This window comes from Periophthalmus magnuspinnatus, chromosome 11 (genome assembly GCF_009829125.3).
Source record: "Periophthalmus magnuspinnatus isolate fPerMag1 chromosome 11, fPerMag1.2.pri, whole genome shotgun sequence".
Classification (NCBI taxonomy): domain Eukaryota; kingdom Metazoa; phylum Chordata; class Actinopteri; order Gobiiformes; family Gobiidae; genus Periophthalmus; species Periophthalmus magnuspinnatus.
Genome location: NC_047136.2, coordinates 25,875,929 through 25,903,349, shown reverse-complemented (window position 1 = coordinate 25,903,349; position 27,421 = coordinate 25,875,929). Strand labels below are relative to the sequence as shown.

Sequence of the window (27,421 nt, the reverse complement as noted above, 5' to 3'; positions counted from 1 at the left end):
CCTAGATTGGTTTGGAAGAAAATTATTCAAATTTCATAGTATACAATCCACCAATATGCAACCATCTGAGTAGCAAATACACGAGCCATCTGCACTCAGGTCACTCTGTCACATGTGATCGAATGTTTTAGCCAAAATACTAAAACTGAAACATTTTTGGCATTTTTGGCAGGACATCTTCACATATACATCGAAACTTGCTTTTCATAATCTTCTCTACAAATATAGTAATTTATTGTTAACGGTCAAAAAAAAAGTTAGCATCTTTTACTAACAGATTTATCTCAAACTGTCATTCTAATTGGCAGTTTAGTAGCTGACTATAAACACCTCACCTCACAGCCAGAAGGTCACATGTTTGATTTCCGGAAACGCATGAGGCTTTTTATTTGTTTACGATTTATCAATAGTGTCCTCTGGTTTACTCCCTTTACTTGCAGGATAATCCACTGTCTAGGTACTCTTGATCAAAATCTTTGCTCAGAAAGATGAAAGTTCTTGTTGTTCCAGAGCCAATTTTTAGTATCTTAAAAATCATCATCACCCCGAGGAAGACCCAGGACACGTTGCAGGGACTATGTTTCTCGGCTAGCTTGGGAACACCTTGAGGTCCCACCAGAGGAGCTGGAGGACGTGTCCGGGGTGAGGGAAGTCTGAGAGTCTGTGCTTAGATGGATTATTATTATTATCATTATTATCATCATCATTATTATTATTATTATTATTATTATTATTATTATTATTATTATTATTATTATTATTATTATTATTATTATTATTATTATTATTATGTAACCGGCACTCCAAATGAATTATTCTCTTCCCTCTCACATGCTTATTATAATTCTTTTTCACAGTGAGTTTCTAAGCATGTTTCACAATTTTCATGGCCCAAGCAAACAACGCACCAGCATTACTTCTAGTTTTGCGACTGATAAAAACGCTTTATTAATAAAAATCAGACCACACACAAATTTGACTTTACTCTTGTGGTGGATTTGCCATCAGCAATTATTCTTACTGAGTCAGCACTTCCTCTGTTAATGATGATTTCCCTATAGATTTATTTGCCATTAAAGAGGGGATTTTATGCAAACTCAACTAGCATGTTAAACTGTTGTTCCATCATCAATCAAAAACATGCCTGAAGTGGTTTTATATGTCATCCGTGCGTGTTTGAGTAATCATGTGATCTCTCGCTATTCAAACCCTACTAACCCTGCTTTCCATTAATATACAAAACCCTGATACAAAACAATTCACTACAACTTGGCAAACCTCTGCAGGGAGAGTGAGTTATTGCACCGTTGTAGTAGAAGTAGTAGTAGGTTTGTACAAAAAATAAAGACTCAAAACTCGACCTTCATTGCGATTACTAGTGCTAAATATACCTAGACATCCATTCTAGTTAGGAGCTCTAACCATCACATCACACTTTCTATTTAAATACATACAGGGAGGCAGGCTATATGTGCTACTATTTTCTTATTCTATGCACACGCAGCTCATTCAACATGTTTTATTCATTACCTTTACCCTCCCTAATCCGTCACCATTCTTTTCTTATATACTTATCTTTCTACTCTGTCCTCCCTTTATAATGTGTAATAGGAACACGACCCAATCTGTACCGTGTCATATTGATCTCTGTTGACAATGGGAGCACATGTTATTGTCACCAGGGTCATACAGACTAGCACCGGTAGCTAATGCTTCTGAAGCCATTTAAACTCACAGAAGCTCTTTTCTCGCCTCGTTCCATTAGCTGCTTCTGCTCACATTTTTGTCTGACTCTCCAATTTCAGACAATATGCTGGGGGCCGATCGACTTGTGACAATCTCTTCAGCCATTCGGAAAGCATTTAGGCTTTAAGGCGCCCGGGAACGAACGAAGTGGAAACTAAAAATGTATAGGCGTATGTGATGGGAGCTGTTATTGTTGAGAGCATTACAACGAGATGGTAGGACTGTAGTTGGCTTAAAGTGGAAATCAGCTTGTTTTTGCTACTAGTTTTAATAGCATTTTCTTCTCTTAACAGTAATTTTTGGCAACTTTTGTGCAAACTAGGCAAATCTAAGTTTTTGCTGCAGTTTCCAGTAGTTGGTAACATCACACAAGACTGCCCTGATTAATGCCAGGTGTTTCTGATTAAAAACACCTGGCTGCAGAGGTGGAGTTAGACCTGTTAGACAAATTACACTGTTCCTTATAAGTGCAGACCCTGTCCCTTCTCCCCCTCACTCTCTTTTTTAGTCCTCCACCAAATGTAGCAGCTCTATTTGAAAAGTGGTTGCGGCCATCCAATTTTCCCTCTTGATGATTAGGTGAAAGTGGCTTGCCAACTAGACTCGAGGCTCATCGATTGAAACGTTGCTTGAAATGCGTACTCCAGGGCAAGACAGATTACATTCTTCATTACCTTTTTCATTGGCTGGTTGATGACTGGTTGCAACAGGCAGATTATCTTTCACATATAAATTGCATCTGAGTATAAGTTGCACCCCCAACCAAACTAAAAAACTGAAAAATAGTGCCATTTATTTATGTATTTTTATGTATTTGACCAAAATATGTCTTGTATAAACAGCTCTTGAGGTAAAACTATGTCTGCTGCGTGCTGTCTGCATTAAATTAGAAAGTGTTTTATTGTCTAATAATCAGGAGGTGCGCGGTAGCATGCTGATAGCTTTACCATTACTGCAAGACTCTGTAATGGTCTCGGAAAGCTGTGAAAGTGCTTATAAATTCTAAGATGTTCAGAGTGCATAAGGTAAGTGAGGAACAATTGCAAACTGTTTAATATATTAGTTTGTTTTTTCATGCTTTTAAGCCAATAAACATCAGGTAGAGAGCTTTTAAAGGTGCACGATGTGACTTTCCTAGTTGAGGGTCCTCCATCTGCCTTGTCTCCATAGAGATGCAGCTTTGCCTGAAATGTTCTAATATAACATTAAACTGCTCTTTCTCCATGGATACTAGTGAGTGATGCCAGCAGGCCAAGGTACAAGTCAGATCTGTGGCGAGACAGATCTGTTCTGATCTGATCAGATCTGTTTTTTAGTAACAGAAACACTTCTAATTGAATAAATGTAAGATAATTTAATGTAAGATATTTTTCCCATTGTTGTGCCTTTTTCTTGGTAAATTGATTCATTTAGATTAGAAATTGTGTGTCTAATCTAAATGAAGCAATTTCATTTAGATTAGACTTAGACAATAGACTACAATATGCACTATGGATGAAATTAAAATCGATAACCTTGTGATGCGAGACCTAACGGCGATCAACTGTGCCAACTGTCATCTCGCAAGGCTGAAACACAGATAGAAAAATCTAATATGAGACAGAAAATGAACTAAGATATCAACTAATTCCCATTGGCAGCAAAATCATAGAAACCATTCAGACCAGCCAGAGGTAGAGAGGTCTAGCAATTCTATGAAGAAGAAAGCTTATTCATTTTCAAAGTATAATTATATATGTGACATGATGTTGGCTATAAATAGACAGTTTAAAGTTGATTCCCGTAATGTAATAGAAGTAGAACTTGAACATCTGATTGGAGTAAAGTGCAAGCTATATTGGCTAGCCTGGTTCATTAGCAGCCTGATTTTTCTCTTGTTGTGAACAGAGCAATTGGGTAAGTGATAAGTGTCTGCTGGGGAGGTTTCCTAATTAAACCCAACATCTTCAGGTTGCCGGCTGAGCACTCGTCATCTTGCAGTGTCGCCTGTCTCCATGGCGACAACTGGATGCCATTTGCGGAGGACTTGCTTGTTTAATTTTCTGATGCTGGTGGATAGCACTGAGACCGCCTTGGGGTATCACTTGTGCGGTTATGAGTTCGTCTCTGTTAAATGGCACCGTGCAATCCGATGTCACGACCAATCCTGATGAGCGGTACTCCAAAAACCAAATTATACGGCTATGGAGATGAATCGTCCCATTACAAGACCAATGATTTTCGAAAGCAAAAAAAAAAAAAAAGACAAATACTCAAATACGTTTTCCTGTTCCCTAGTAACAAAAGAGAGCAAAGAGGCCAAAAGAGGCTGACATCCTGTAGCCATTTCCAGAAAAAAAAAAAAAGTTTATTATTTTGTTGTTTTCAATCTGTTATGGCAAATCGCTAAACCATAACACTTACTCTTGTTCTTTCTGAGGTATATATCCTACATACACAATCTCTACAATGTTTATGTAGTTTTAACGTACAAATGAGACCGCTGCGTGCCATCTGCATCTAATTATGAAGTGTTTTATCCTCAGAGAATCAGGAATTGCACTGTTAGCATGCTAGTTTCCATGAATAATTAGGCTAGAACGTGTAAGCTAAGTGAGGAATAGCTTTGGATTTCTGCAAACTGGTGAACTAGAGTTTTCCCACATTTTGACAGTACTAATCAGACCAATCAGTACCTACAAAATAATAACGCTCAAGTACAACAAAGTAATTACTCAAGAGTGAAAAAATGTATTTTGGGATACTACTACTCAACAAACTTGAACCTTTTGTCATTTGTAGACTACAAACTCAAGTATGAGTGCGGTTAAACTGTAAAATATTATTTGTGTAGGAGTAAAAGTGTAGTCTCTGACAACTACGCAGAGAACTTACTTTAAAAGATTCTTTTTTCAGACCAAAGTTTAGTTTGTTTTCATACTTCACAGTTTTGACTGCTCACTACTGGTCTTCCTCAGAGTGGTCACATGATGTTGCTGTGACATGTCCAATCAGCTGATTTACACAGGTTTTGGCACTGTCCTACCAGTTGAGGCAGGACGACAGCGCCATCTGCAGTCCGCCAGCATTCCAGGTGTGTAAGAGTAGAAAAGCCCCCTCATCCTGGTTTAAAGTCCCATGTGCACGTTTCAATATTTCACTTTTCTCCTTAATCCAATGTTTGTTTGTCCCGTGTCCCTATGGTGTTTGCTCCATAATGCGATTCTTTCTTTTCCAATGGTCAGAAATAACTTGCTCCTGTTCTGCTTTGTGTTCAAAATAAATCAAAAATAAATTAACGAAAGACCCGATGAACCTCATTGCTCTACTACGGCTCTGAGAGGTACCACTTAATCAAAAAGTGATTGATGTAAACTTTAAAAGAGGTTCAATGTCACTGAGAACTACCCACCTCTGCGTGATCTACAAGTCAGATTTGCATAATGTGACCTAAAGAGTTTTGGCAGTAGCTGTGCGTTCTCTGCTGAATTTAATCCCAAATGGTGGAGTTAGACCAAACATTTCAAAAATAAATAGTACAAATGACACAAGCCCAGGACGTAAAGGTTATGAAAACAATAGCTACAATCTCATTGTGGAGAATCGACTTAACTTATTTTAATTGCTTTGAAAAGGTCACCTCAATCCCAAAGTGTGTGTCGAAGCAAGTAACGACTAAACAAAAAAAAAGAGTCAGTAATAAGAGATGGCAGGTGCTATTTGCCTGTATCTGTAATCAATAGGAGGTGTGTTGGGTGAACGTGAGCTCTCATCTAAAGGATCAATCTATACAAGGCATCCTCACATGATCATTACTAACTTCAACCGTTCTTTTCTATCGGACAACCTGAGAAACCTGCTGACACGCCAACACACATCTGAGCTACATTTGTTCTACCATTTGTATAAAACGATGTCATGCCAAATACAGTGTGGATCCCAGGTTCTGAATCATCTCTCAATATGCAATTATGTTTTTAGTGGTGGTGCTAAGACAAGTATGAAAAGGGAAAAGGTTTACTTAAAAGACTTGTACCTTCTTTTTGAACCACGATTGAAGAACGTGTTCAAGAAGCCCGGCCCACATAATCCCTTTTTCCACTCTGATGTTGAACCATGACAGACACAGTCCATTACTAACTTGGCTCATAATAGATTAATGTGCGTACATCTGGCATGGCTCTTGCTGAAAAGGTTTAGGAAAGGACAAACGAGAAATATTCTGATTGGTCGAAGCACCAGCCGAGAACTCAAACTCAAATGGACAAAGTGCTTCCCTCTGCATGTTTGGTCTGAATTTCTCCTACAATACGCTCAAGTACGTCCATCTGCTTCGCCATGTTTGTTTTGGTTTGTGAGAGCTTCACCTTTGGCTTCTGCTCAAACCACAATGCTGCTCTGTGATTGGATTGAATTATTTGTTGACTGGGCAATCACAACAGTGGGAGCCTGGCCGGATGGATTGTCAGAAGTTTGCAAAGTCACAAATTGAATGAGAATTCATCTTGTTGGCCAGGTGATTCTGAATTCCTGCCCATATTGGAGTTGCGGAGTGTGGTAATGAAATAGATGAAAGGCTGGCTAAAAACCCTAAAGCAGCTTTCGATGCATGTGTTAAAGGAAATAAGAGAATCAAAAACAAATCTGATTATAAAGTCAAATGCAACAAGAGTCTTTAGCTGGAATACTGGGATCTTTGTGATACTGAATTTCCACCAGACACAAAGATCCCTGGGCAGGAAGACAAGGGAAGAGGGGGCCATTACTCACATGAGAATAGACCACACAGGACTCAGTGATTACATAGACTAGCCAAATACCCTAATGGTTTATGTGATCATTGTCAAGAGCCTGAAACTGTTGAGCACTTATGTATGAGCAAGAGAGACTGAGCTAATTTTGCGGTTTCTAAATAAAGAACAATTTCCTTTAACAAATCTTGCCTCTGTTATCCCTCAGTTGTCCAGGTATGATCCATAGTAAAAGGAAAATTAAAGAACTGCGGCTGAAGCGGCTTGGATTAGCAACGGAACGTCTTCACTCAATACACTTTTTGTCCATTTGATAGAATTATTTAACAAAGACTCACCACAAAAGTTATGTAGACTCACTGCTATTTAAAAAAAAAATCGGATTAATCGGAAGGTTGTACAGTCATCGTAATTGTTGTGTACCATTACACTTTTTTCCTGTCCACACTCCAAAGTTCTCGAGATGTGGGGAAGAAATAACATAAAAAAGCAATATATTTCCTTGCTGCGACGAAGGCGTATACATTGTTCCCAAGGCAATCTCTTTCACAGTCAGTTCTGTTAAAGACAATACACGCTTGTCTCTATCTAACTCCAAATGTTCCAGAAGTATTAGACAAACACAGAAGGTAAACAACAAAACTCACTGAACAATGCCTGGGATACTGAATGTAAAAAGTAACGGTTAAAACAGATTTGAAATTAAACTGAGGCCCACGTGCTACATCAACATGTTCAGATTTTCCCCTCAATGATCTGAACTGATTTGAGAGGTTCATTATCTGTTCCTCTCAAGTCTTTGAACAAGTTATCTTGATTTCGAGTGTGGAGTGAATGAAAAATGCACAGCTTTGGGTATCTTGAAAGACGCTACACAAATCCAATGCATTATCTTACTTTTTTCAGTGATTGTTAATACATGAAATATTTAGAACACCATGTTTTTAACTTTTATTGTTTTGAAAATGCTACATTCGACAAAAACAGCATTAAAATGTTTGATTAGATTCAGCCTTGTTTTTGACGCTCCCCCCTCCCTTTGCTCCCTATGCTAAGTCACACCCCCTTCAGAGCGCTATCGCAACACAATCAGCGTGCGTGCCGCTAATGAAACTACTGTACATCACATCAGGTTTGTGAAGTTGTAGTGTATTGTTTTGTATCCTGCTTTCGTAAAGTTCTAAAAAATGGCCGTGTGGGAGTGACTTGTGGGCTGAGTTCAAACAGGGCTGGGGAGATCACAAGATTACTCAAACATGCATGGATGACATATAAAACCACATCAGGCGTGTTTTTGGTGAGGGAACAATATAACATGGTAGAAAGCTCCAAAAAAGTAGATTTAGCATATTATTGCCTTTTTAAGTTGAATAGTCTCACCTGTCATTTGACCTTTTTAGTCGCTTCAATACCATATTTAAAGACCTTACCTTTGTTGTTTAAACTCTTTCCTTCCATGCTTGTGTAGTTCTAATAGAACACCACCTGTTCTTGTACATGATGCATTGTGACATTTAGGCTCCATCGTGGAAGAGCTGTGAAGAATGCTGCCAGAGTCGATGTATTTTGTGAGATGATTGGGGAGGCTGGGCAGACATAACGAGTTTTTTTCTGAATAACGCAAGAGCAGATCAGAGAGGGCTTCATGGTGGGCCCGGTTTAGGAGTGTCCAGGGGGGAGGACTCACACTCGTTCGGTGAAGCAGGATGTCAGTGCACGACCAGCATTCGTTAGTCACACTTTAATGGACCAGTCACTTTAGAAACGAGCCGGAGATAGATTACCCACTGCTTCGCTCAACCACAACTGAATTTACTGAGGGATTTACATTGCTGATGGAATATTTCATCATCACAATTGCTCCTCGTGTTGAAATATGTTAAATAGTCTGATTTAATTGCAGTCTGTGGTACTGTGCAATCGTCACATCAATATTCATTGTTAATATGTGGATGTTAATCTATGTAAATGTGTTTATCATGAAAAAAAAACAAAAAAAAAAAAACAACAATATTAACTAATAATTAACATATAGTTGCCTTGATGTTTTATTATTGAAACAAATGTAATATTTGGTACCACTTTATAATAATTATGTCTTAATTAGTGTGTAAGTATTTGAGAAGTACATGTCTTGCCCCAGTACATACAGTATATACTGTATAGGCAGCTTTTGTCTGTCTGCACCTGATTAGAAGACATTTTATTGTCCAAGAATCAATAAGTGCTGTTAGAATGCTAGTTGTTGTTAGCTTACTCTAGTTTATGAGAGTTGTGAAAAGCAGTTATAAACTCATCACTGTGAATAATTAGGATGCTCAGAATGTATAAGGTAAGTGGGGAATAACTTTGGAGCACTGCAAACTGTTTAAAATGAACTAGTTCTGTTTTTAAGACAAAATCAGGTACAGGGCTTTTAATTAAAGGGTTAGAAATTAGAGTATTAAGTAGTTATTACAAATACTTTAAAATTGAAGATCTGAAATGAAATTAATTCAAACTGCAATGGTTCATATCCATTGAAATGCATGTACAGTAGGTCTTGTTGCCGAGTACTGTTGTTTTGTTAGTTCTGTGCACATAGTACAGTAGAAAAATACACATAATATTGCAAAGAAACCAGCCAAAATACAGTTTTGCTTTATTCCACAAATTTTAGAAAAGTATTTATTATATACTGTACATTAAATATATATCCTATAATGCAATGTATATCCTCACAGCCAAATCCATACGGTTAAGTATATATTTTCTATTACACATGCTTGTTTGAAAAAATAAATAAATTAATTAAACAGACCTACAGCGATAAATCAGATTCAAACTGTCAATATACTATAATGGTATGAACTATGGCACAACACTACCATGGTAAAGCAACACTATGCAACTTCAGAGTTAAACAATATTCAGTTCCACCTAGTGACATCATTGAGTAATCCAAGTCCAAATTGTCCTCTATACATGTTCAAAGGTTTCATCAGTAAAACATATAATACTACTGCTAAATTGTCCAAAAAATAAAAACTATGAGAGATTTAAGCAAACTGAGATGTTTTCAAGAGGAGTGCTTCATGTAGTGAGGATACAAGTGTGTTTGTTTGTGCCTCACCTCAGTACTGCCAGCATATGTACAAAATGTATCTCAAAATTATATATTATTTGTCATGTAAATTCTCATTCTAGCTATTATGTGTTCATGGTGTTGCTTTTCCTGTTGATCTCGAATGACTACGAAAGCTAAAGCTAAATTTACATATAAAGCATGTAGCTAGCCATAGAGAATACACGATACAGTACATTTTAAATAACAATTGTTGCCTTTTGAAAAGAAAGGCGGACATATTCTGTGACTTTAGCGTACACACGTTGTATATTCATCAATGTATATTTTCCAAACCATGGTACCAGCAGAAAATAGTCAAGAAAGGAATCAATTTTAAGTGTCCAAATGTCCTTGGTTTACGGCACTGGAAACGTGTCAATACACAGGCACACCATGAAATCTTTGCATCTATAAAAATGCTAATACTCTTTAGATTTGCAAAAGCTTTATATTCTTTTATGTACACTATGTATATTCGTGTAAACAATTCATCATACCTTTGTTTCAAGGTTGTTGTTTTTTTCACTTTCCAACTCATTCAACAATTGATACTTTGCAGAGACATCAGGCTAGGGGTGTTCCACATGTATGTATACGGTGGGATGTTCAGCAGTTACCATGGTGAAACAATGCGCATACTGGCAAACGCAGCTTGACAGTTTTTTAGCTGAAACCTAAAGCAAAGATATAAAATGGATTTAAACAGCATATTTTCAGGAGTCTGTGATTAATCCCAGCGCTCATGGTTCTGTTTAAGAGTTTGATTTTCAACAAAAAGAAGAGAGTGCCAACCTGAAAAAGTGTTGGCTAATGCTAGTTAGATTGGAACTGTAATTTTAAGTGACAGACTTGTTTAACAGTAAAAATTATCTCACTTGTTGTGGTTCCAGCTAAATCAGTTCTTTCTGGTCAGATTGTGTTTAATTAAAGCTCAGATTAAAGTCTAACAAAGCCTCAGACAGAGCATGCCTACAGTTAGCATCACATCCCGAGCTGCAAAGTATCAATATCAGAGCTTTCCTTTTGAACTGACGCATATTTGTTCTTTCTGAGATACCTGTCACAGTTGTTATGTAAAGTCAGTATGGCCAATATTTCAGTCCATGAATTGGTATCCTCCATTCAATTTCCATCAGCCTTGGTTACAGTAAATAAATGATTCAACATGAAACTCCCGCAGATAATCACTGTGACAAATTTGATTCTCGTTTGGAACACAGATCAATACTGTCCTTGGGATGTTTGCAGGTTGTGTATCTAGACAAAGACTTATTACGTTCTTAAGTTCAGAAGGTCTGGCAGTCTGGCTATTTGTCTTCAAGGTACCAATATGTGTGAAAAACCTATGTGAGTAGAAACCAGAAAAGTTCCAGTGAAATACAATCCTCTGTAGTATGGTGCTTTATTCCTTTTTCATATCAAAGGCTTTGTTAAGTTTGCATTCTTTCAACTCTTGGCAGAGTGTGGGCTTCAGCTAACAGTGGGAGAATAAGATGGTCTTTCTTTCAACTTGACTGTGGGTTGAGACAATACCAAGTTGTTTACCATTGGCTGCCGGTGAGACAGTTTTGAAGTTTATAAGGCTTTTTTTTTTCCATACAAAGAACATGGATTAAATGAGATACTGCGATGCAATGTCTTTTTGAAGAGTTGGTGAATATAAGTTCAGTGTTTTACATACTGCATTTCTGGACTCTAATGAGCCTCTAAATGCAGCATGATGGATTTTCCCTTTACAATCTTCTAGACCTTTATCATTATCTTCTCAGGTTCTTGGTTGACAGTTCTATTGTTTCAGTTTCATCTTAAAAGTAGAACCAACATTTTTCTGTCCATTTCCGATATTTGCAAACTTAGTCCTGTTGAAGATAAAGCTGTGGAAATAAGTAATTAAGTATAATACATCCAGTTCCTTCTTGAAACTATTTTCTTGACAGTTTTGCAGCATCATCCATCCATTTTTCTTCTTTTTCAAATCACACTTTTTGCTTTGAAAGTTCATTCTAACTTCTCCTATTCAGCAGAGACTATGAAGTCCACTTATCTGCTAAAACTCAGTGGTGGAAATTTGCGTGATTTCCGATTGTAAATCTTGCTGGATCCTCCGAGATCGTGAACCGCGGGGGACCTTATCCAGGCCTAGTCATGCCGGCTTCCTCCCCGCTTCTGTCGGACCGCACACCGACACGGGCTCCCTGGTGGCGTTCCGTGCCCTGTTCAAGCTATTCCCATCCCCGCGAGTTCGGCACGGAAGGCAGAAATCCCGAAAGCAGCGTTTGAAGTTCTCATCCAGGAATGCGTAGAGAACCGGGTTGAGGCTGCTGTTGGTGTAACCCAGGGCGATGCAGAGGTGCCAGCTAGCGATCACGAAGGGGTTCCGTTTCTCGATCTTCACCATGGTCTTGACGATGATGAAGATGTGGATGGGGGTCCAGCAGATGATGAAAGCAGCGACCACAACCAGGACCATGCGGGTGATGCGTCTCATGTTGCGGTCCTTTTCCTTGGAGCCGGAGAGTAGACGTACACTTCGCAGGCGTAGAATCATCAGGCCGTAGCAGATCGTGATAACCATGACCGGGACCACGAAGGCGAAGATGAAGACGCAGATCTTAGTGACGGTGTCCCAGTACCAGTCTGGGTCAGGGAACTTCAGCATGCACATGGTTCGACCTGGAAGACAGAGAACATTTGAGCATCACTACAGTCTCTGAACCAAAACAACACACTACATATTGCATTGTTTGTTTTCAGAAATACGTTTTTACAGTTACAAAGCAAACATCAAAACGGCAAAGGAACTAAATAAATTTGTGTCACCTTACAGGGACTGCAGATGAAAAGTAGCAGTAGCTAAATCTGGCATAAACCATCTTTTCTTTTGGAAGATGAATGAATTTGACCATGGTCCGGACAAATATGAAATAAATAAATACATGAAGAAAGACGTGGTTCAGCCTGGAAGCCAAGAGTAGAAAAGTGCAAACACATTTTTATGAGATACACTGATGGGCTGATGTTTGCACTTTTTAGCTTAAGTTGTTTTTTTGTTTGTTTGGGCTGATTACGGGATTAAATGAAATACATAAAGCACTATTGGAACGATTAGGCAAAAAAGGTACTTCACAAGATTTGCACCACTCTCTTACAGGTTTGTACAGGGATATGGATGTCCAAAAATGAATCAAAATTATACGAAAATATACCTTACACTATTGTTATGTTGAGCTGTGCAGTAACTGAGTTTGTAGTCATTTCAAATCATATATTAGGCAGTATTGGAATTGAAAAAAAATCGTATCCGTCAATCTATATTTTTCCTGAACCAGTCTGTCCTTATGATTAATGAGACATGAGCTGTTGTCTTCCGGCTGCTGACTCTGAACTAAAACAGTGGTATAGCATCTTTGAATAGCAACAATGAAGTTTCTTTTTTTCTAACGTTTTGTGTTACACCATTTTGCTTACAATACAATATGGTTGAAAAGGATCAGTGGTTACAGAGCTGTTCACATTTGGAGTAAAATGAGGGGGATATAGAAATCTTGTTGGGTGCCAGAAAACACAAGAGTAGTCAAACAAGTGAGAAGGAAAATAAAAGCACAACTCCAGCTGGGGACGGAACCCAAAGTAAAAACTAATGACAGGACTTTTGTCTCTTTTATAGGATCTTTTGGATCTTTTCATTTCAAACCAATGCTATAATTTGTTCAAACTAAGAGTGGGAATGTTTAACCTTTGAAATTATGCATAAACTAAATAAAACATTGCACTAAATAATAGTAATAATAATAATAATAATAATAATAATAATAATAATAAGAAGAAGAAGAAGAAGAAGAAGAAGAAGAAGAAGAAGAAACTGTTATCATTGGGGTCAAATAGGTTTTTTTGGGTTTTTTTTTTTCCTCATGTTCGTTCCACGTGAATCAGTATAAAAATGCATAAAAATTTGAAAGGAAAAAAAAAATAATATATATATATATATATATATATATATATATATATATATATATATATATATATATATATATATATATATATATATATATATTTTAAATAGTTAAGGAACTGTTCAAAAAACATTGCACTACAATAATTATAATAAAAATGTGTAATATGTTTTTGTTAAATTGGTTCAGTGTGCATCAGTATAAAAATGCATAAAAATTAGAAAAAGAAAAAAAAAAGATTTGGCTCTTTTAAAAAATGGTTAAGAAAATTGTTCAAAAGCGCAGACTTGTTCACAAATGTCACAACACTAGTAAAAAACTACTTAAAAAATAGCCTTGCCCATTTGTTGTTTGGTATTTGCTTTTTTTTTTTTTTTCTAATACTGATAAATAAAACTCAAAATGACAGCTGAACATTTCTTTTATAAAAATGAATCTAGACATTCTACATGAGTTTGTAGATTCTCAAGTATGTCCAAGAATTAGACAGTGGATGGACCTGTTCAGATGATAAACTGTCCATTGTATCCATGTGCGTCAGCAAGGATGCAATCTCTGTTGATTTATGGGAAATCTCGCAGGATAAATTGTTTCAGTAGTCTAATCAAGTCTCTCTTTCTTAATGTATTTTCAAGGAATACACTGCAAACCGACAAACCATCGTTTCTCGAATGTTGGTACTACTTGGGTTGTCAAAAGTATCGACAGTCAGATATTTATTGAACTAGTATTGACAACTGGATACTGATTTGAGCAAGTATTGAGTACTAAAGAAGTCACATTAACCTTTACCTTATTAGCTTTAGACCAGGGGTGTCAAAGTCAAATGGACAGGGCCCAAATGAAAAAATTAGCTACAAGCCAAGGGCCAGACTAATTGAATGTTCATTGAAACTATTTAAAATGACTGCACATAGTCTAGTGAACCTAATATTGAACCTACTGAAAACCTAACAAATATATATGATCGGATCAGATAAATAAAGCAATATTTTGTTATGGCTCTGTCAGTCAAAAACTCCTCTGTCACGCTCATGCTGGAGTCCACTCCGCGGATGAAAATTGACAACTGGGCAATGTCAGAGGTATCAGTGCTCTCATCCACAGCCAGGGAATATGCGATGAAATCTTTTCCCTTTTTCACAAGCTTCTCTTTTAGATTGATTGACAGCTGGTCAACGCGCTCAGCAACGGTGTTTCTGCTCAGGCTCACATTTATTGAATAATAAAATGAAGCCACATCCCGCTCTGTGCGGCACCGTTGCATTGTGGGAAATGTAGTATTGGTGCGTGTAAAACACCTGCGGGTCGCTGGCTTGCTGAGGCCTGCAGGCCGGATCTAATAATAAATCAATATCATTCTGAGGGCCATAAAAAACACTCTCGAGTTCCGGATCTGGCCCGCGGGCCTTGACTCTGACATGTATGCTTTAGACTAATCTTGAGCTGAATCAGAACAAGTATAAGACACAGACTAGTATACGCCCATGGACCACTATGACCACGACTGAGGGATTACACAGGCATGATGAAAACGTGATGAAAAACTTGTAATACATCTTTCTCTAACTAAACTACAGAAGAAGTTATGGTAATATAAAAGAAAGTACTACTAGTAGAAAGTCGTACTAGTAGATTTAATGCTGAACATCACGTTGTATTGTCTAAAGAAATCCAGTTTGAAGTTTTACTATCGTGACGACACTATGTGCTGTAGGTTGTTCGTGGGCTTAGTGGTCGATCACAGTTTCAGTCGATTTTCATGACTTTCCCATTTTTATAGTCTAGCATTGAATTTGGAGGTTGTGGTTTGGAAGAGCCGATTAGAACAGGCTTCACGGTGAGTTGGATTTGTGAGTCTCCAGGGGGGAGGAGGACACGCGCTTGTTCAGCAAAGTCCCTGCAGCAGCCATTAGCGGGATGTCAGCGCACGACCAGCATTCGTCAGTCACACGTTAACGGCCCAGTCACTTTAGAAACGAGCCGGAGATAGATTACTCACTGCTCCATTCAACCACAACAGACAGAGGACTTTACATTGCTGATGGATGATTTTATTCTTCGCTAACACCACAGTTGATCATTTGTTGAAATATGACAGATTTAATTAACTGGAGACTATGGAACTGTGAATCTGTTGCACATAGTAAAACAAAATAATGAAATATACTGTTACTCTGGGCTCAAGTTTAAAGCGGTAATTAGACCCGCCCCAGTTGTATTCTCACACATCACCACTAGATGCTATCGACGTTACTGCAGTCTGATAGTGTCCCACCTTTGGCCCGACGAAAGAAGACCAGAGAGCACAGGTGAGTCTGAACAAAGGCCAGGTGACGGGACGGATTAGAGGGGAACAGGTTTCACATCTGACATCTACTGGTGAAAAATATCAAATAAACTTGCAGATGACAGCTTTAAAGGCCTGTGTTTGACATTCATTTGCTGTAGTTCAGGGAATTGCTTTTAACTCCGTAAGGCATACTTAGATTTAGAACACATTTTTGGATAAGAACCATGAAAAATCATTTGTCATGCTTATATGCTGGAACAAGGGCCTTTGACTATTCCACATCCCAAGTATTTGAGCAAAACGTGTCTTGCCCCAGATATATTGTATAAGCCGTTCTCAAGGTCAAAATAAGTCTACTGGGGGCTGTTAGAAAGAAGGAAGTGCACATTAATAAAAGTATGTAAGTTGTTGTGAGCTTAATCTCTATTTTAGCTGTGAAAAGCACTTATAAACTCATTGCGGTGAATAATTAGGACGTTTGGATTGCATAAGGTAAGTGAGGAATAACTTTGGACCAATAAAAAACATTTAAAACAGGCTATAGTTCTGTTTTACATGTTTTCAAGACAGTAAAAATCTGGGACTGCACTTTTAATGTCACGGTGAGTGAAAGAACAGCTCATTCTGAAACATGTTGGTTAGAATTGTGAGAACATTATTTTAAGGAAAGACACTATAGGCAGAACTCATTTTTTTATTTTTAGTTTTTTGGTCAGTTTGGTTTCTTAGCATATAAGCTTTCATGTGGAAACAACATCCACTCTGCACTGAAGATGTTTGAATATTTAATTCAACTTCAGTCGACAGATTTTGGCAAAACATACAGAAGGATTTTTATATCTAATCCCAAATTTGATTTATTAAAGTTTAACCTCTTTTTTGTTTTTGTTTTTTTGTTGTTTTTTTCTCTGTAATGGTACATTTTATTATTATCCATAGCAGTTCCCCCTCTCCCTTCTCCCTCAATTATAATTTCAATTTTAATTTCAGTTGCTGATGATGCTGCTGATATTGATGGTATTGATACCACAAAAGCAGATACTGCTCAAACATTAACTTTGCCCCCCATCATTTTCTGTGTTTTTAATGCACCACAATAAAGTAGGGAATCATTATAGACTCAAATACAGGCTGACAGGCCAGATGAGAGATGGTTTCCTTGAACAGTAACCCTGTCTCAGGTAGAAACACTCACAAAAGGCCCTTCTTTTAATGCACTTTCTCTCCACACAGACAAATAGTATTCGCTTGAGTATAGGGCAGAATAGAAATGATGTGGGGAAGGTTACCCAATTATTCATTCAAAGAAGAAGGAAAAAAGGAAGAATTGAGGAGGGAGAGAGAAAAGGGGGAAGAGGAGGGAAACTGAATGTTAAAACTAGTTTTATCTTCATAACTAATAACTATACTTAGTCACTCACTCATTTTACCTGCTCAATTATAAAACATTAGCTCATTGTAAGTCCCCAGCCCACCCCTCCAACCCACCCCAAGCTTGGATGATTACCGTAAATTTCGGACTACAGCGCACACCTGAATATAAGCCGCACCAGCTAAATTTGAAGAGAAAATCAATTTTGTACATATATAAGCCGCACCTGAATATAAGCCGCAGGTTTTCATATTGTAACATGAGATATTTACACAGAAAGACGGTGCACCGACACGCTTTTTTAAAAACTGTGCCTGGAAATTGGCACCAACACGACATCAACACGGGATGAACACACCTGCAGGTTTAGAAAATAAAGCTGCACCAACACGGAAAATCTGCTTTTATTTCCTCTGAAAACTTTTGTCGTCTTTTTACATTGACCAAGTTGGATTCATTGATGTCGAGCTTACGTGCAGTGGCTCTATTTCAGGAGTCGGCAAACCGCGGCTCCGGAGCCGTATGCGCCTCTTTCAGCCTTATACTGCGGCTCTGCGTGGCTGAAGTGTATTTTATTTGTGTTAGCTCTTTTTTGTTGTAGTTTAAATTGGAAGATTATTATGATCTTAAAATAAAATTATATTTTCTTATTTTTCGTTGCTCAAAATAAGCGTCACACTCGCGGAACAATGTTCAAAATAAACACCGCTCACGTCTCACAGACACTGACACTGACACAGACACAGACACAGCTCACAGTCCTGCGTAAAGAGCCCTGATTTTCAGACGCTGTGCGCACAGGGGTCAGGAGTAACTTCCGCCCGTCCCTAATGACACACTAATAAGCTCGTCCGTAGATGTATCATGAAAATCCTGCTGGAAATCGCCACAGAAATCTATTTGATGTAGTGATAAGTTTATTATCTGCTCTTGTCTCCGTGATGACGTTTCACGTATAACACATCAGACACGACGCTCAAAAGTAGAGCCACAAGTGAGTGAAAATGAGCCAAAACAAAAGTCTTTGGAGAGATTTTAACAAAGGGGAAAAGGACAACTGAGGAGCCAGAAGAGGAGACTACGACCTCCAAAAAAAAAGAAAGATCAATTTAACAGACAATACCTACTTAAAATCTGGGTTTGTCGCCACAGGTGACTCTCACGCACAGTCCGCTCTGCGTAATATGCGGGAAAAGCAAATGAGGCAATGAAACCTTCAAAACTGCTTTGGCACATGGAGAATAAGCACCTGGGATTAAAAGATACGCTTTTAGAGTTTTTTTTTTTTTTTTTTTTTTTTTTTTTTAAGAAACTGCGGAGTAGAGTAGACATAATCACATAATCAGCGCAGGGTCACACTGATGCAGCGGTTTGGTGAGTTGTATTTTTTTAATGCACTTAAGTTGTTTTTGCCATATTTATCTGCCTCGTGTAGAAGGCTTGTCCGTGAAAATAAAACCTACATTATTCCGTTATATTATTATTATACACAGTGTTATCTTCATTTTAGATGTCAAAAAGTATTTGCGGCTCCCAGTGTTTTATTTTACGTGGAAAGTGGGTCCAAATGGCTCTTTGCGTGTTAAAGGCCGACCCCTGCTCTATTTCCTTCTTTATCTTAAAAACTGCATCATATCCATTTCATGATGCGCAAAATGATCGTTCAAAATCAAAACTAGTGAATTCTTCAGAGCAGAATCTTTCCCCACGTCTGTCTCACTTTTACGTTTACAGCTAGAGAGCGCCCCCCAGGGGCCGTTATCCAGTAAAAATCCCATAAATAAGCCGCACTGCTGTATAGGCCGCAGGGTTCAAAGCATGGAAAAAAAGTAGCGGCTTATAATCCGAAATTTACGGTATTTTATTTCTGTTTCTTGCCTTATGCTTTGTACCATGTTTGTTTATCATTGTCTTGTCTGTATCTTTGTCTTCTTTGCATGTTTCTATCTCTTGACAAGTCCTGTTATGTTTTGTACTGTACTGTTTTCTGTTTTGTTTTGTTTTTTGTAAAAAAAAAAAAGAAAAAAGGTTTAACCTCTACAAAATGAGGCAAAATTTGAACTTTTATGCAACTTTTCAGTGACATTTAGTTTACTCAAATACTAAATCTTCTGTACATTTTTTAGGATCTAATATGTCAACAAAAGGAAGATTTTTTTTCCCTATTCACCTGCAATACAAGTAGACTCAAGCTTGTCACCGCTTTGTGTTCCCTTGTTTTGCTGCAAGAGTGTTTAATAGAAGCATTTGTAGACTCGTGATGGGGGGTCTATCAGGGTCAAAGTAATGATTAAAGCCACTCCACAGCGATTCTTGTAAGCTGCTGTGTAAGCGGTGAGAGTGAAGCATTGGACAGATCAAAGAGTCATCCAGATCTTACGTTTGTGTGATCGAGCATTAGAGAAAATGTGCTGACCATTTGTATTGAGCCAGTGTTGTGTATTACAAGATGGTAGAGCGGCTATTTAATCCTCAAGGAAGGTTTTAAATAGTGCACAGTCTGGTCAATCAAAGGTACCTTTGATGTATCGTATCTTGGAGAAATTTCATATTAAAAAAAGCAACACTTTGCAACTTTGTGGAGGTGGTACGTTACTTGCATAATTCTATGGAAATAGAACATTAAGATGATACTTCACTATACTTCCCTATGGAGATGGAGATATCGCCAAGTGAGCAACATTCCCATGGAAACAAGCTTGAGACCCTTCTCCCGGTTAAATAAAAGTCAGGTTTGTGAAGATGCAAGGCCACTCACTGGACATATGTTTTCCAGTGCAATAAATATCACCAAAATGTTCTTATTTTTATCAAATCCAAAAAAATGAACTGAGTTTTATCATTTATTTTTGCAGGTAACATGTAAGGGACAACATAAGAAAAGGTTATTTTGGAGTGATTACTGTTTTGTGTAAAAAAATAAATAAAAAAATAATAATAATACAAATAAATAAAGAAATAATAATAATAATAATAATAATAATAATAATAATAATAATAATAATAATAATAATAATAATAATAATAATAATAATAATAAAATAAATAGATGTCACATTTGGCAGTTTGTGTATACTCCAGATTACAATAACTATTTACTTTTGGATAGGTGACCACACAGCACCCAAGGAACCTTCCCAAAAAATATTACTGAGAGCAAAAGAACCAAGAGAAAGTTTACCCTACTATGCAATATTTAGGTTGACTGGAAAGGCTGGCCTATCCAAGGAAAATATATCAATTCCACACAAAATTCTTTTAAACTTGTTGGACAAAATCACTTACCACTGCTATCCACCTTGGTCACAGCCATCACCATTATGGGCACTCCGATGGCTGAAGACAACACCCATATGAGAACGTTGATCATTTTGGCTTTTACCGGCGTTCGGAACTCCAGCGCCCTCACCGGGTGGCACACTGCGATATATCGATCCACACTCATCATGGTGAGGGTGAAAATGCTGGTGAACATGTTGTAGTAGTCGATGGCGATGATGAGCTTGCAGAGGATTTCTCCAAACGCCCAGGTACTCATCAGATAATTGGCACTCTGGAAAGGTAGCGTACTCGTGGCCAAGGCGTCCGCTAAAGCCAGGTTGAAGATGTAGATGTTGGTTGCTGTCTTCATCTTGGTGTATCTAAAAAGAGCATAGGAAAAATAGGGATTAGTCACATTTAGTGAAGAAAACATGATGCAATTTGGATTTTATCATGATTCATGTATTTAAGCCTGCCACGGCCACACACTAAAGGATTTTAAAGATCTTAGCTATTTTTAAATGTTAGAAAAACGCACATGCCACAGACGTGAGAGGTAGAGCTGCAAGAATAATCACAATCTAACTGACATAGCATTTTCAATAATAATAATAATAATAATACATTATATTTCATTTAAAAAATGAAATTTAAAGTGCTTAACAGTATTACAAGACCTAAGTTCAGTTTCAGTTCTGTTATCATTCATTCTGTTACTATTCATTAATTTATTTACTACATCATGATGGATGGCTTCAATTTGGTGGGACTTTGTTGACACACACAACTGCACATCGTCCACATAGCTGTGGAAGGACGTATTGTGCTCTCTGATAATCTGGCCAAGTGGAAGCATGTATAGAGAAAAACGCAATGGAGCGAGACAGCTGCCCTGCGGGAGGCCGTAGTGTATAGTTTGAAACATCCTCTTGGAGAGACACAGAGTTTTCTGCTCTTAATGTAGGATTTTAATCAGTTTAAAACAGTACCAGACAGACCAATTATATTTTGTAGGTGATTGATAAGGATATTATGAACAATAGTGTCAAAAGCGGCGCTCAGGTTTGATTTAATATGGCTGACTTCCTGTTCATCACAGGGCAGTGCACCAATTGAACTTTTGGCTAGTCTTATTGTTCTCTGTCACTGTTCAAATTCATGGCAGCACTGTCCATTTTATCACATTTTTTTTTCTGGACAGTTCATTTAATACCCCCATGTGAGACTTTTCGTTGACGTTTAGTCCATCATAAAAATTATGCTGGAAAAAATAAGAATAATAATCAACAAAAAACTATGCCTCTCACCAGTTACTTCGTTACTGGCTCGGACGATTAAGAAAAATCTGGTTTGGCCTGGTGAGGGCACCAGACGCTGTCTGTTTTCTGTGCACAATGATACAATGCATCTGAATGAGCCTAATCAAAAACTGTTTCCAAAAGAATGTTCTACACTCCACAAGGTGCTGAGTGAGTCTTTATTTTTCCTCTTCCAATCCTCCTCTTATTCACTGAGTTACAAACACAAACAGCTGCTGAACTAATAATCTATTGTACAAAAAACGTGACAAAGCGCAATGCATTTCTCCCCACATTTCATTTGAATTCTGACTCCTGTCCTCACGTTTTAGGACAGGAGTCTGAAGTTTAAACTGGACTGTGACTATGTCTGGAGCGTCTGTCCACAGCCCATTGTAAAGACTGCAGCTGGGCTCAGTGTGCTGGAGCAGGGGTGGAGCACAGGGAGGCAGCAGAGGAATGGCCCTCCACTGGGAACCACTGACACCATATTTGGACACAAGTGACATGCAGCAAGTGTAAAATACAGGTTAGCCCCAACTGTGCCACAAGTGTTGTTATAATAACTGATGCCACCTAGAATCATAATGAATAGACAGATATTTATTTATGTAAAAAACATAAAAAATAAAAAAAATCTAGTTTACCCCATTTTCCAAGAAATTACTTCAGTTTTGTTCAAAACATTCCAGAGGGGACCCCAGACCTGCTTGCTTTTCTGCTATTAAATCATTACACTCAGTCATTTAATTCAGGGCCCCTAATTCGTGGATGAATACACACAAAAGTTTTGACAAAAATATAGTGTATACAATGTTAGAGTATTTATTACTCTAAAATGGGTGCAGGGGGAGTCATCAGAAATCTCACCTAGAGAACCAAAAGGGCCAGCCCTGACGTAAGTATCTGCTTCTTTTGAGACTCCACAATTTGATTGATTAATACGCCTTTCAGTCAATGAAAGCAAAGTGGAGACCGATTGGACGAGTGGGTGGAGCAAAATAGCGGACATGAAGATATCTGTGCGTACTACTGTGTTAAACAGCAAAGCCCAGGTGTTTTTGAAAACACTGAAATATTAACAGCGGTACTGATGAAATAATAAAACCCATTTCATGTTAATTCCCCTATGACTTTGCATGTGTGTGGAGCTGTAACGCATGAAGCACATCCTCCATCCTCCATGGTTTAGATTAGAAGATTAGTAGATGCTTCCGCTGAAATGAATGATTTAACATAATGGTTCCAATTGCCTTGTTGGCCTCTCTGATCAAACAGCCTCCTTACAGCTAAAGCACGCGGGGCTGCAAAGAGAAAGCTACATGTGAACTTTCAGTACATATATATTATACATATGTTTCTCTCAGCTCTCAACATGGGATTTGCATGCAACTTTGTAGGCAAGAAGATGCCATTGCATGTGTTAAATTAAAAATAATGGCCCTGCTGATGCTATGGCTGTGGCTGATTCAGGTCAGAAAATATCTTGTGGGGTTTTCATGTTTACGCTACAATGCAACTGTCATCTGGAGTCTTTCCTTGTTAAATCTATAGTCTTTTTCAAAACGCAAGGCCAGGGTACAATTTCACATTAATATATTGATTGCCTGTTTTTTCAGACATTAGAGGCTGTGGTGGATTGTTATGCAACAAGAAAAAAAATAATAATAAAAATGTCATTTTGCTGGAGGCTACTTAATGTATACACTGTGGAGCCACTGTCCATTGATCTGATATAACAGTGTTTATACTGGTGTGTCCTACATTCCAATAAGCACTAAGTCATTCATTTGTGGGAGAAAAAGAACAAAATAATTGAAATTGTTTACTTTTTTTGCTTAAATTGTAAATGTCATTATCTTCAGTACAATTCCATCAGCACAGAACAACTAATTTATTGTGACTATTAACCAAATGACGAAAACAAAGATAAAATGTTAATACGTGACTGTATTCATAATTGTTTGCAAATCAATGTATGTTCTCATAGAAATATGTAAATAATAATAAAAATAAATAAATAAATAAAAGGAAAATAATGATAATAATGGAATGTAAAAACTAACAGCAGAAAATAATCCACGTGATAGTGGTCGACAGTTTTACAATTAAAAAGGTCAGAGGTCATTTTCAACAACAGCATAATTAATCGGAAGCAAAATTTGGCTTTGGTAAAAAAAATAATAAATAAATACAATATAAAACTAATAGCAGCACATGCAATTAGTGAATAACAATAGAAATGAGCAGAGTAAAGAACATCTCTGAGCACAACTGAAGCCACTGCCCTTCACAGAATAATCTCTCATAAACATGTACAGCTAAAATCTAAATTCTCACTTACGTATTCTAACCTCCACTACAGAATATCAAGGAGGAGCCTTCCTCACAGCTGACTGAACTAAAGGGTACAAATGTAATTTAGCAACTGCCGACTGTTTCATACACCTTATTTATGTAAAACTTTACATTTTAAATCAAACGTCAAACTTGGCCATAGACAGACGGAAAACAGCTGAACATACAAAGTGAACATACAGTCCCAGCAAACATGGAGTCATTTAGATGCAGCTGGAGGAAGTAAATAAGCCCACATTCACCTGCAATCAACCAGATTTCAAGTTTGTTGAATTTTGAATAGTTGAATTTTGCACATTTATATATGCACAATGAGCAACAACATAATCAATAATTCCAGAAGTTCCATTTTTACATTAAGCTAATGAAGGGTGTTAAGACTATTAAAATACATGATAATAGAAGTATTTTGTATAGTTTGATGAAATATAATTCAGATTTTGAATTTTAAATGCCACTGAACTTCTCACTTTTAATTTTTTATCTCTGGAAAAGGCATGTTTGAACGATTTTCATTCTGAATTTCAATGGCTTATTTTTCAGCCCTCAATTTCAACAGCCACAATTCAAAGAGGAAAACTAACAGGGAAAAATGTGCAAAGATCCAAAATGCCAAGGCATTGTCAGTCGATCATGTGTGAAAGAGGAGGACAGAGGCAGGCTGTTTCCTATTGGTCTTTATCTTCTGTGGGTTGAGGTTATAGTTAAGGACTCAAGGAGATGACATTTGATTAGAATAATTCTGACCAATCACACAGTCTCCTCACAGCATTTCCTGTTTTTTACTAAGTCAGATCAACTCACTTAGAATCAAACAAACGATCCTCCACATAGCTGTGTGTTACGGCTCTTTCAGTGTCAACGAACCAAGGAATTGCCAAAGATTCTTGAACATATTTACCCATCGTCTTTTTCTTTGCCTAATCATTACAAACCTGACTCTTATTTGGCCAGGAGGAGCGCCTCTTCCTGCTTGTTCCATGGAAATGCTGTGTCTATATTCTTCCACAGTATAGCTTCAACTTTCTATTTCCATGGAATCATGTAGATGACGAGCCACCTCCAGGAAGTGACATACGGTGACTTTATATGTGTGGTAGTGAACATATGTGTAGCTGTAAAGTCGTCCTCGGTGCTAACTGGCAATGAGGTGCTTTACCTGCTCGCTGTTTGTCAGGCGTCATGCTTCTTAATGTGTGTTGAAAAGGTCATTATCCAGCACCACTGTCGGCTGTCGTGTTGAATGGGTGCCCTTGACTTACAGATGACAGGCCTCGTGTTGCAGAGTTGCCTGATAGTGGATCGATCACAAGTTGGCAGGCTAATGGAAATGTCTTGTCTAAATTGGGTTGCAGAGAATGTCCAGGTCAAGTGAAGTAATCGATTTTTCATAAACCTCACGAGACACAAATCATTCTCTTCGTCACCGACTGTCGGATTTAACATTTATATCGGTGACAGAGTGCCACCAATTAACATCTATCTCAAAGCATTGGACGTTAGCAGCTGAGTTTAAGTCTGAATAAAAAGAAAAACGCTATAAAAGAAAAATGCAGGTCAGAATGGAATGTTCCTGACAAAACTGTATAAAGGTTACCACAGATGATCATTTGGTTTGAGTTGTCTGGGGCTGCAAGACTGATCATGATTAAATCAAAATTGCAATATGAATGGACGCAATTAGTAAATCGCACAAGGCTGTATTTTTAAAGTACCATAATTTCACCCACAAATAATGAAATGTAAATCTTGTATAAATTTGTCTATTCATATTTCAGTCTTTTTGTCAATTCTTGAACAGTGTCTAACTCTAATCACTATGCTCGTCAAAAAATAATTTAAATAGATATTTTTTCCCCAAAATTGTTCAGCTCTAGAGTTGTCATCTTCTAACCATGTATTTGACAGTTCCAGTTCCACTCTATCCTCTGCAAGACACTCTGCCTGGATTCACTGTGTGACTTTTTTCTGGTGGATGTTTACAATGTACTGGAGTTAGATATGTTTAATACCATACTGTGAAATGTTCCAGGCAAAAACATAACATATCCACGGAGACGAGCAGACTTTAAACCTCTAACCAGGAAACTGCATTCCCAACGGTGTGAACTGGTTAGCATGTTTGCTAGTAATTGGTGGGGGGTAAACAAGATGGATAAACACGACATTATAAAAAAAATGCACAGATTTAATAACTTGATTGCAGATAGTTTATGCAATGTTATTTTGAGCATAGGATGCCTAAAATGGCCGTGGTTCTTAAAAACCATTAATAAAAAAGTAGAGGGACAGATGGCCCCTTGATCATTTCATCCAATGGCTGTGTTTGTTTTCACCAAGGGAGTTCTTAGATGTCCTTGTTATATAAGAGGCCCTATGGAAAAGGGCCACAGAGATAATGTTGTTTTCAAAGGGAGCAGCTGTGTAACTTTAACAAGTTAACAATTTAGCAAGAAATGTCATTAACAGACATGCGACACAAATTGATTAAATCATTTTTTAGAATATATTCTTTGGTAACTTTGTTTTGTAACTTTTTTCTCCTTTTTAGGAAGTTTAATTCATTTTACTGAGTAGCGTAACTGTAGAATGAGACATAATGTTCAATACCTGAGAAATGGCATACATTTTCACATTTGAAATGTGTGGCGTAATAATACCAATTTTGTAAAGGAATTCTCTTAACACATTTGATTTTGGAACCAATCTTTGCAAGCTTAGTAATATATTTAATGGAAAAAAAGAAGAAGAAGATAATTGGGAGACCATGAAAACAGATCAAACCAGCTGGGACTCAAACCAAAAAAGCTGTGACACATGGTCTGCAAGGTAACTTTTGAGTGTCCAAAAGACCTTGAGATTGTATCCAGAAAAGGATGGATGGTGAAAGAAATTTAAAAGAAACAACATTTTACAAAATAATGGTTGACTTTTACTCTGTGTGGTTGTCTTGGTGCCCTGGTGTCCATCTTTTAGTGCATAACACATAAGACTAAAGGTGATAGATGGGATCATGTGCTTTTCCTCCAAAATAAATGGTGATTTATCTTGGGTGTGGGTGGACATTGAGCTGCTGACCTCTGCTGCTTGTACCCACGATCATTTAAATGAGTTCAGCTGCCTTGTCTGTTAGAGCCGATATGCAATTGATCTTAGGCTTTCGCTTCTACTTCATTATTCAGCTGGCCATACATCAAAACATGCAGTATGTGGTACATCACATATATCACATATGTAAATCAGTGCATTCTGTAGATATTAGTTGTTTTGGCCATTCACAGCCAACATCAACAATACTTCTCAA

At 37.6% G+C, this 27,421-nt stretch overlaps 1 protein-coding gene across 1 annotated transcript in view; it reads right to left on the bottom strand.

Moving 5' to 3' along the window:
• Window positions 1-9,107: 9,107 nt before the first annotated feature.
• oprd1a (opioid receptor, delta 1a) overlaps window positions 9,108-27,421 on the bottom strand; it is a 36,389-nt gene continuing 18,075 nt past the window's right edge. The window contains exons 2-3 of the mRNA XM_033975144.2: window positions 20,486-20,841; window positions 9,108-12,255 (exon numbers count right to left, since the gene is read on the bottom strand). Coding sequence (XP_033831035.1) covers window positions 11,726-12,255; window positions 20,486-20,841 — 886 coding nt within the window. The 3' untranslated portion in view covers window positions 9,108-11,725. The remainder of the gene's footprint in view (window positions 12,256-20,485; window positions 20,842-27,421) is intronic.